The 11,764-nt window shown below is 42.8% G+C and overlaps 1 protein-coding gene across 2 annotated transcripts in view; it reads right to left on the bottom strand.

Moving 5' to 3' along the window:
* LOC147885780 (initiation factor 4F subunit (DUF1350)) overlaps positions 1-11,103 on the bottom strand; it is a 109,919-nt gene extending 98,816 nt beyond the window's left edge. For both annotated transcript variants that reach the window (XM_087396383.1, XM_087396382.1), the window contains exons 1-4: positions 10,488-11,103; positions 10,193-10,396; positions 9,822-9,879; positions 4,395-4,457 (exon numbers count right to left, since the gene is read on the bottom strand). In XM_087396383.1, the coding sequence (XP_087252509.1) occupies positions 4,395-4,457; positions 9,822-9,879; positions 10,193-10,396; positions 10,488-10,864 (702 nt within the window). In that variant the 5' untranslated portion in view covers positions 10,865-11,103. The remainder of the gene's footprint in view (positions 1-4,394; positions 4,458-9,821; positions 9,880-10,192; positions 10,397-10,487) is intronic.
* Positions 11,104-11,764: the final 661 nt, after the last annotated feature.

An 11,764-nucleotide genomic window follows, 5' to 3' on the forward strand; every position in this document is an offset into this window, starting at 1 on the left:
TATCCAATTGAAGACTCTGGGACTACAGTTGAGGCTCCTTTAGGCTCTCTGTCAAATTTTTCTTTTGATCCAGCTGGGGCATGAGACAATACTAATAAGCATTCATCCAAGAAGTCGGGTTCTCCTTTGCTTCAGGCTTTTGGGTCTTGGACTGCATACTTGTTGTGCCAGCCTTCATCTTTGTCACTCTTGTGCTCTTCAGTTATTGAGGCTATTAGTCGGAGATAGTTTACGAGTGAGCACCCATGCAAAGATTCTGTGATCTCTATCCATATTGTAGGTCGGGATATTTGTTCTTTATTGACTGGGGCCACCAAGCTTTTCGAACCCATAGCTGAAGTCCCTTTCTTGCCAGAAGTGTTTTGAGATTTGAATCAGTTTAGATGCCTTTTGCCCTATCCCTGCAATCTCCTTAGGCTCACTCAAATCGTCTTCACTTGATCTAATGCTAGCATCCAATACACACAAATGGGCACTGAGTTTTATTCTTTGTGCAACCTTTCAACTAATCAATCAAGGCTTGATGCAACATGCCGGCCTAATTCACAAGTTCTCCCCTTTGTCGAGATGATTCCGAGGACCTAACTTGGCAGAACCGATTGAAGCGATGCAGCTAGCTCTACATTGCATGCAGCACTCTAATCTGGTGACTTTCCTTCCGAGCATTCTGGAAGAGCAAGAGGAATAAGATGCCTGAAGTTTGAGAGCAAAGGAGGCCAACCTCCCACCACTTGGATCAATCTCTCTCAGAGATTTCTCTGACTTAGGAAGTGATGCCCTATGATGTTGAGTTTGCCTAGCACTAGATAATGAATTCAATAGAACTGCCCGTGACCAAGGAAAATCCACCTGAGCTCTTTGAGGTGACAAACCTTGAGCTCTAGGTTATGTGAATGGTCGTTCAAAGCCTCATTGGCTCCCTTCTCAAACACCCATCTTGATTCGAAAGTGCTTTAGAGAGCGTTAAACAAAGTCATGCCTACCCAAGTCCATCGTAAGCATCCCAACCCTGACAACGAGGTGCCAGTGCTCGACCCTCAATGAGGACACAAGGGAAGCCAAGTCTATGCAAAATATTAGCCTTGGAATGCGGTACCCAGAGCCACCTTAATAGACAGGTTTTGAGATTCCTAGTGACACATTTGTAGACAACCTTCCAGAATCCCACACCACCTCACTTAAAAACCATGGACGCCGGCAATCATATGGCCACTGGAAAGACAAATGAAAAGACTCAGAAGATAATAGGTTTTTTGGTAGATTGCTCCTAATTAGTGTATTAAGCGAAGAAACAATAAAGCTCTCTTGTGTCCATCTGATTTCCATTTGGATTCTATAGCAATGATATGGGTTTGTAGCATTGTCCCTAGTCGTATAAAAATAAGAATCGATCTTGGCTCATATGCAATTGGGCTTGTGGTATGATAATAGTAATCAGGCTTCTCAGCTTTACTACTCAGCTGCTATTTGGTGAAGGCATAACAACGCAAGTGTATCTGTTATCGATCTGTGCACCATGGTCAATTCCCCATTCATCACGAATTCAGAAATTTCTGTATTGACGCAAGCCCTACAATTCCCTGGATCACTTTGGGGCCCCAAAGTGAGTGGAAATTTTGCGATGCATAGGAGTTAGCCTTGAACGAGTAGGTCAAGGAGAGGGCAACATAACCGTTAATACTCAACCTCTCTTACTCTCTCAACTGTTTCCCACTCCAAGTTATTACACCTAAGCAATAATGTGAACTAATCCGAGCATTGTCTTATTATCACAAAAAGCATCACATGTCCTGGCACTTCATTTTGCAGCAAGTTTCCTAGTCTATTTGAGAAATCTTTGGGTTTCAAGGATACCATTTTTCCTTTTTCAATTGTGAAATCCATTCCCTGAAAATCACTTTTAAAGAGCTTGGATCTTAAGGATTTGGGATCAGCTTGAAACCATGAACTTGTAGAGCTACCCTAGCCCATGTTCATTGGTGGCCATATTGGTTTATAATCCAAGAGCATGCATGAGTGGAAGATCCTTTTAGTGGTGATATACAAGCAAATGTCAGAAAGAGGTTGAATACATAGCAAGCTTGCCTCCAAATGATACGTGTCAATGCCATTCAACTTCATTGGACTTCTGCAATACCTCCTAGTATGACCACTTTCCAACACCAAAGACTAAGCCTTTGCCTTTCCAATCTATCCTAACTCCACCATATTACTCCCACCATGATGAGGTTACAGCCTTACTTCCATCTTCAATGTACCCTTTTTCTTACTTACCCTAAAGTGAAAGCATAGACTCAAACAGTATTTGCTTAAATTCGATTAACCCACAATCCAACCCAACATCCATTGAAGTCTATTTCGCCCTTCATGACTATAATTTGAATGCCTACTACCATTACCTTTCTCATAATTATATAAAGCCAAGCTATTTTTTAGTTGTCCAATTTTGGTTTGTTGCAAAGGACTTGCCCTATTACAATTACATCATGTAAAGCAAGGATCACAGGCATGCAATTGATAGCCCCAAGCCACCCATTGCACCTTAGCTCTTTTTCTTCAAAAACATAGTGTGCAATCAAACTCGAAATTTTCAAAATATCATTTACAATTCTGATTTTTCCCATGGTTGGACTATAGGGCTTTAGAATCAAGTCCAACTTACCTCCAACTTTTGAATACGTCTTTTATTTTGAATATTGTCAATAGGATTCCCAACTAAGGGCTTAGCAAACTCAGCCTTAAGTGGCTCATAGAAGACTATACTTATGCTCTTTTGCAACCAGACCCTCCTTGTGTTGCGCACATCAAGCTTAGTTTCAAACTTAGCTTTCCAGGCATCTTGCAATAGGGCATGGATTGCTTTGCCAATGCTCCACTATTGGAGTATCTCAAAGCTGTTTTTTAAGAGCCAAATTTGATAATGCACTCTCCTTTAGGATAGGCACTTTGTTAGCGCATGATTGTGTTTCTTTTTCCACTACAGTCTCATGTTCACGGTCGGCATTTCAATTTGATAGGGGTGCCCCATTGTACCTTTCCTATTTCTCTAGGCCCTAAGCTACAAATTAAGAATATAGACATCTGAACTTGTAGGTTTGTGATAGGGGGAAGGAAATTCACAGAGTTTATTGTCTCCTAGATGAGAATTGCACAGTAAAAGATTGCCAAATCAACAATCCTAAGTCTACCAACTTCCTCCCATCCTTGACATAATCCCTAGCGGAGTGAGTCTCTAGGTTTGGTAATGCACCAAATCTTATTGGACACAGCATGATATGTGGCTTCTTGTTGGTGCTTCCACCAAGGGTGTACTGGACGACTGAGGGGGAATGCCTTGAATATCCCTTTGGGCAGGCTCTGATGGGACTGGGAACACTCACTAGTGTGCAATGGCAGACAATGATCCTCCCCTAGGCGGAAAGAGCATTTTGGATCATTGACCCAATGATGCAAAGCAATACCCTACTAGGCAAGCTTATCTTTTGTGACTTTGACACTTGGAATGGGGCCGTCATCTTGCTGGATCTTCAGGGGTGCTCCCCTCACAGGAAGAGCTCACCACTGATCAAGAGCCTGATGAGGATTTGAGGACATCTAGGCTCACGGCTATTCCAGGCCAGCCCCTAATGCCTAGGAAAGATAGACATGGCCCCCTCTTATGAGACTCAGAAGTCTGACACTCATGTTGGGAGCTCACAGGTACATTGGGTGGGCACAATAGGACCATCCTTTACATCTTATATCTCTTTGCAGCCTTGCAAAACCTGTACGATTCAAGCTTTGGATAGATGTGATCATCTATATAGGTTGAGCCTCATCTATATAGACTTTTAGGGAGACACAAAGAGATTATTGCCATTGGGCACTGGTGCTATTATCCCATATATGAGAGGAATTGGAGAATTGGTCAAGATTTTCTTCTCCTTTTCGCGGGGAAAATAAGGACTTCTGATTAAACTTGAAGAAACCCAATACAATAACAGTTATCCAGGAACTCAATATTTGAAGAAACCAATACAATAGCAATGCTAGCGCTCTGCAAGTGGGATGACTTTGCAGTCTAGTCTCCCTGTCTATCTGCAGATACTGATTGCCAATCTCAAAAGACATAACTACAGACATTGCTGATTGACATTATAGAAAAAAGCTCCTAGTTTCTCTTGTGTGCAGCTGTGAGTGTGACAATCAAGGGAATACGCCATAACTGCTTTTAGTGGAGACTTTATGCATTTTTATATACGTCTCAAAGATGCCAATGAAACCCCCCCAAAAAAATGAAGGTTGTTGAACACTATCTTTTATTTTCCACTTTCCTCTTTTCAAACATATGCTTTCAGAAAAGATGATCATCGTCCACCCAAAGAAAAGATGAACTGGAAGATTCAAGTCCATACTTGTTCAAAATAAGGAACTGCGTCTGCTGCTGGTTTGTTGTTGAAAGCAATAACAGCATTTGCCTGGAATGGAAAATAATATAGATGAGAATAATATAGGACTCAACTTTGTGATCCTTATTTGCTACAAGGCCTTCCATGAGGCATGTACATCCACACATGTCTGCACACATGCAGGCAAGATTGCATGCACGGACACAAACATCAAAGAAGCCAATCACAACTTGTGTGACTTTATGTGGTAAATATATTTGTCAGTTATCTTTATCTAATTTTTAAAAACAAGCCACTTGGACTCTAATAGCCCCTCTGGAAGGAGTTTTCTATGAAAAAGAACAGCTTGTTTGCTTAAAAAACATGTCATGTGTGCATTTTTTTCAAAGACAGTAAGTCAATGGCATTAATGTCAGAAGCAAGATTTTCAACATAATGAATTTATTGAATTAAATAACATAAAGTAAAATTAAACAAAAAATCTCACGCATGGATTCTGTCTGAGATGGGTTTAGAAGGAACCGTTGCATGTTACAAAAGGCCCCTCCAGAGGACAGGGTTTCATTCACTGTTGGGAGCTTCTGGAGCTACAGTCTGGGTTACACACAGCAGCAGCAAGGAGGTCCAAGGTCCACTCACAACAGAGCCTCACAACAGGCTGTCTATCAGGGCAGCAAGGAGGACAGGATTCATGCACACTTGTGCCTCACCATTGTTTCCAGACGGAAGCAGCAAGGAGGTCAAGGATCAACGAGTAAATAGCACCTCACCACTCCACCGCAGCAGCAAGGGTGTGTTTACAGGCATCACTACACAGCCCACTAAAGCTCTAGGAAAGCACACAAGCTGACTGTGTTTTGAAGGTGCCATGAGGAGGTAGGAGAACAGTTTTGTAGTGGCAGTGGTCCACATCTATGTCCATCTTTGGATATATATACATTTAGTGTTTCTACTCTCATGAGCATCGTTCGGTAGCTATCTGCATCTTTCTCTATGCACTTTGTACACATTAAGGAAAGATATGAGATTTGAAATAACATTGCGTGGTTTCAAGGTAAACGTTTACATAATCTTCCATTGCAGGGAGTGTTGGTTGTAGCAAGCAACCTCCACCTCTGTTTTCTAACAATTCTCTCATGAGGGCGCTCTTCCACCATTGGAAGGCCAATACTGTGTCATTTTCTGCATCATCGCGCACACAAGCATGCATTGACAACATTCAGTTCTTAACATTTGGTATCAGAGCAGCATGATTGTGGCCTGTGTTTGTTGTTTGGGCAGAAGACGAAGTACGTGACATAGTAAGGTCAAGCGAAGGTGCACCTGGTGTGGACTGCTGCAAAACAGTTCCTAGGGTGTTGTGCCGGAAACAGGTGCAACGAACACTTTCCAAGGTGGTGTGCCCAAAAGGCATTTCAAGGAAGACAAAATCTCATTTTCTTTTCCATTTTTGTCTATGCTAATCTTGTATCATCTGACAAAGATTAGAAATGTCGGGGAAGGGAAACTTTCATTTCAGTTTATTTTAAGTGAATTTCGCTTGCTTAAAGCAAATCCTAGACCCTCAGCCTCCGGTTGTGAATCGCCTAAAGGATCAGCTAGGTTGCTGCCCACAGTGGACTTCTAGCTTGTATCGAGGGTTTCCTCCTTCCATTTCCCTTTCTTGAGTAACTGATTTGGATTCTTGAGAGCATCTTTGAGTGAATGTTTTAGTCGGAGTGGTATCAAAGCTTACTTTTGGAAAAAGGGGTTCTACATTTCTTAGTCTTCCATTGCCTGCACAGTCCACTATTAACAGTGATAAGTTCCAAGCAATCATGACTTGCCTACTCCCACTAATATTTATGAGTTGAAAAGCTTTCTAGGCTTGGCCAACTGCCATAGAAAGCACATCAAGAATAACAAAGATTCTCTATCCTTTGTTCTAGCTCACAAAGGCAAAGACACCCTTTCTTTGGGGACATGCTCACAACCAAGCCATGGCCATTCTCAAGAGCAAGCTGACTTCCCCTCCACTTCTCAGATTTCTTGACTCCAGCGAAGTTTTTAGGTTGATGCAAGTACTTATACCATTGGGGCTGTTCTTTCCCAAGAAGGTCATCCAATGGCTTATTTTCATTTGATCCCAGCTGATGCTATCTTGAATTATCCCACATTTGATAAAGAGCTCTAATCAGTGCTTCAGGCACTGAAGCAATGGAAACACTCTCTACTTGGGCCAGAAGTCATTGCCCACACTGATTATCAGCCTCTGCAATATCTTATCACCCAAATTTCCATTGGCAACTTGAGGCATGTTGAAACCTTTTCCAAGTCTTCAAACCCACACTTAGGCACTGATTGGCAGCAAAGAAGGGAGCTGGAAATCAAATCGCAGCAAGTAGAAGGGCTCCCTAGGTGGGCTAAAAACTAGATCACAGCAAGGGTTCTCTCTCTGGAACAATTCGCATATTCAAAAAGAATAGGGGCTGGCACTGGGGCTAGCCATACAATGCTTGGAAACACGTGCAGGGGCTGGTGGAGTAAAATCACAGCAAAGAGGGTGAGGTGGGAGAGAGGGGAAGAGAAGGTACACAGCACTAGGGACCAGAAAGAAAGACTGTGCACCCCCCCGCCCCCCCCCCCCCCCGAAGGTGTTTAATGCAATAGAAATAACTTTGTACAACTGGCTCTGGGAAGAGCAAGCAGCTGAGTATAATACTTCTTGATACTTGGAGCTCTAAGGCTCTTCTTTTATAGACTTGGCCTAGCATAAAGCTAGACCTGCTTTCTAAAAGCTACTTTTTACAAAAAGCTCGCTTTTCTGCTCTTGCCCATCTTTACGGCACTTTTAATGGCCCGTTTGACCCTAGTGGCCCTTCATTAAATGGGGTGCCAATTTCTAGGAGCTCCTGGTGCTTGTTGCCTTGTGGGACCTGCTTTTTGGCACATTATGGGCCTTTTTGCACTCTTCCAAGTCCTACACATCAATTAAACAAACACCAACACTTTAACCCATTAAAGGCTAGTTAAATGCATACATTCTAGTTCTTAGATTAATCCTAGTCCCTTGTGGGCATCCCCACAGTTCTCTTTTACCGATGCAAAGCAAAGTAAAAACTTATTCCAGTCAACCAAAGTCAATTTTCTTTGACTGAAGTCAATTAATAAAGATTCCTCTTTATTTCTTGGGAGTAGCCCCAATTCGTGACACATGTCACGTGGGCCACCTATATGCAGGAATTCTACGTCATTATCAAGTATAAACCAAGCTGTCAAAACAAACAGGCGGACTGCTTGTCCAGTCCCCCAGTTCATGCCATGTTTTCTATTTTTGGTCTGCAAATTCCAGCCTTCTCTCAGTGGCTTACTGCAGTCCTCTCAGTGTCCAGTCCTTTACTCCAGTGTCAAAGATTTTGCTCATGTTTACTGGGAGGTTCAGCATCCAACTCATTCAGTCTTTTCCGGACCACACAGTCAAAAAATACTAGCTTTACAAATTGGACAAACTGTGTGTCCCACATGGCTCTTGGAGATTGCAACTGATCAAGGATTCCCCCACTGCTGGACATTTTGGAATGCTCAAGATTGTTATGCATTAGCAGAGATATTTGTATTGGCCACATCTGAGACATGATGTGTAAAAGTTCATCAAGTCATGTGGCCCATGTCAAAAAAACAAGAGTACGAAAATGACTCATGGAGTATACTTTCCTCTTCCAGTTCCTCTCAGGCCTTGGGAACATGTTTCCATGGATTTTCTCTCTGGTTTCCCCACCACTAATAGGGGTCATGATTGTATCTGTGGTGGTTGACAGATTCTACAAAATGGCCATCGTCATACGTACCACTAAGCATTGTGATGAAATCCAAGCAGCCTAGCTCTTCTTCAAGCATGAGTGGGTTCATTTGGGACTGCCTACTTCTATTGTCTCCCAGATTCCTCTTTACTTTGTGGCATCCATGGGAAAGCATTCTACAGCCTGGAACACACCCATTGAGCTGCTGCCTGCATACTTCTGTTATCTCCCAAATGCCTCTCTCCTTTTTGGATCACTTTGCGGCATTCCATGGACACCCAGCTCAAGCATTCCACAGCCTAGCACCCACCCATCTAGATGGAAAAATAGAGGTAGATAGTCTTGGTTCAGCTCATTAGACTTTATTACCAGCATAAGATTAAAACTGGGGATACTTACCTTGGCTACATGCCACATGCCTTCAACAGAGTCCCTCATTCTTCCACTCGCAAAAGCCCCTTTGAGGTATGCCATGGTATTCAGCCTGCTTTGCCTATGGATTTGGATTTGCAAGCCCCTCAATTCAAAGCTTCTCCATTTTCCTTTCTTGAGTAATAGAGTTGCATTTCTATCTATCCCTCTAGCATCTTTGAGTGAGTGTTTAGTCAGAGTGCACATCAACTTGCTACAGCCAACTCCCTTGGTGGAAGACTAATACTAGGGTTCACACAAATCACACTCCATCATGTCCACACAAATATCAAGAAGTAGACACATGCATCTAAATCAATAGACAGCCAAAACAATATTTATTATGCTCCCAAAAGGGATAGAACCATAGACAAAATACCCTGCTCCACAAAGTGCCGTGTGGACAGCTTGCTGCTGCTCCACCCCTGCACCAAACTAATGAACCATATTTACCTGTCACCTCGCTAGACTCTCTCGCTGGTGTAATGGAAGCCAAGTCCACCAAGTGCAACGCTACCCCTCTTCAAAAGCTGTGCGAATGGGTCCACCAGCTGGCTCCAAATTATGGGCCAAAAGGAAGGATCTCCTGGTTGGGCCCTACCATCGAATGCTATTGATGCTTCAGGTGATTCCAATGGTTGTGCCAGATCACAAATTAGGTGCACATACTTATGCCCTCCAGCAACCCACATCTGACAGGCACATAATAGGCCAAAAAGACCCACATAATGATGCATATTACGGTAGACATAATTCTCAATACATTTTGGACCTCATGTATTGGATTCATTTGACATCCTCTAATGTTATAATTTTTTGTACCACTTGAAAATCAGTTTTTGTAGAAGAAGAAGACCCATGCAAGCTTACCACCAATTGATAATCAGTTTCCAAGGATATAATCCATGCAAGCTTATTGACGCAAGCCCTAACAAACGTTGAAGAACTGATACACCGTATCTGCAGAAGATCATGATGTATCTAGGTCAAGCTCTCGACTTTCTCAAAGGCACTCGATTTACATCCTGTGGTAAAGTCCTATTAATGTCTTGGGTATCTTTCTATCTTAAATGAGCCGTACCAGGATGAATGTCGACCAAAGTGCGAAAGCCCCAAAATGATAACACATCAACACTATTACAACATTCATGAACGCTGAAATACCTTCCAAAGTTCAAATAATAACCAGCCTTAAGGGGAGCAATTGAGCAAAAGCAAAGTCTCTAGACTACCTGAAACTCACCTTTGGGAGATCATCTTGCATTATGCATCCAATCAGCAGCTGCAGTAAAGCTCCATTACTGATACAATACAAAATTGTATAAGTTTCAAGCGTTTAAGACTATATGACAGTGTTCTGATATTTCCAAGCGTTGATGCTCATCGAGACTGTTTCTGAATTACTCTGTTAGCTCGTATCTGGCATATTAGCCACTATGAATCGCTAAACCCAATTTTCCTGCCTCTTTCTTGAATAAAAAGACTACAAATTGCCTCATTCTATGGAATACTTAGGAAGAACTACGAAGTTTTGGTTCAAATATTTTCTTGTAATTTGAACAGGGATATAATTTTTTCAACAGGTGCTTGGGGGCTTGCGTGAGCCGTGCACACCTATGCCCAATACTAAATACAGGAAGTCCGGCGATGTCGCCAGGAGCCAGGCCAGCAGGTGAAAAGCCACCGTCAATAAGAACTGCCCTGCAGTTAAGAAATTTCCGATGGACCTCTTCAGCAGCTACAGTGTGTTCAAATGTCACGTTGTAAGGTGTTGCTACGATCAGAAAATCCTGCTTGCTCAAAAGCTCGATGAACAGACTGTAGAGTAAACAACATGGACAAGTCAGCAAATGTCGATATTGTTAAGTATAATGTATTAGTGCCTTCACGACACGAATTGCATTATCACCTGTATGTAACTTCAGGCACGGCGCCTATGAAAGCGCCCCCAATGAAATGAACAAGAGCCCTCGGCTTTTTCCGTCTTGGACGCGTGGGAAATACCAGGCATTCTGCCACCCTCTCATAAGCTGTATTCACGCGAGGTGTCCCGGAAGTAGTTGCAAATGAAGCAGCCGAAAGCGTCCATCTGTGAGCCGATTGGCAAGCTTTTGGAAGCGTCCGAGAACGCCACAACGAAGGAGCCAAAACAACCGGGCAGCCTTGCCGTGAATTGAAAGAGCAAAAGTGCCCTCGAGGTCGCGCGGGCAAACCCCGAGAATTACATTGTCTAACAGCATCGATTGAAGAGAAAAACAGCGAATGAGGTTGCACAGAGACGGCCATCGACGCAAAATATAAGTTTAAGGCCACTCCACCTCCGTTTGGGGTCTCTCTTCGCCAATTTTGCGCAAGATCATGAATGCTCGGTCTCCAGCTCCAATCGTGCAATCAAAGCGTGACACTCTTGTGCTCAAATCACCAGCCTCAAATGCAGAGCCCAATAAACTGTAACAAATTTTGGGATCAACACTAACGTGCTCTGCACCCGTCGATTGCGTTGGCTTTCATGCGTTCATACAAACCAGCTCTGTTCCATTAATAAGCTGGCTAAGACTTGGTAGCCTGCACGCCAAGTGTGCAATACCATCAAAATACATCAATTGCATAAATATGAATATGAATATAACTAGATGCATATATCACCAAAAAATAATATAGCAAGATGAGTGACTTTCGTCAAAAACAAGGGGATGGACACTTTGTCGATGGCGCGGTATGCATTCGTTGTGACGCAATGGGCCAATTTTTTTTTGGCTCTAATGCAAATGACTCTTGCAAAAGCTGAAAGCCAAATTGAGAATCCTTGGATTGAAGGAACTCTGTGTGCAACGATGAAGTGATATCCTGTTGTCCTCACCCCTTCTCTCTCTCTCTCTCTCTCTCTCTCTCTCTCTCTCTGCACTGCGGTCTCTAAATTGTAAGGCTAAGTCTATGCAAGAGTGTCAAGAGCAAGGCAAAGCGAATTTCTTGGAAGTTGAACGTATGGACTTGCAACAGATTGCATGGGATTCAAATAGAAAGGCCTCACACCAAACCACGTGGACCAATACATCCCATTGCCTTTCAAGGAGAAATCATCACTAAGACCTCCCTACCGTGTAGGCCAAAAAAATGAACATATATAATATGTGGGTGTGTGTGATAAGGCAGTGTTAGAAGATATGAATCAGGGATTCCTTAGGA

Source organism: Dipteris shenzhenensis, chromosome 25 (genome assembly GCF_047967505.1).
Source record: "Dipteris shenzhenensis isolate YYH24624 ecotype China chromosome 25, Dip_SZ_1.0, whole genome shotgun sequence".
Taxonomy (NCBI): domain Eukaryota; kingdom Viridiplantae; phylum Streptophyta; class Polypodiopsida; order Gleicheniales; family Dipteridaceae; genus Dipteris; species Dipteris shenzhenensis.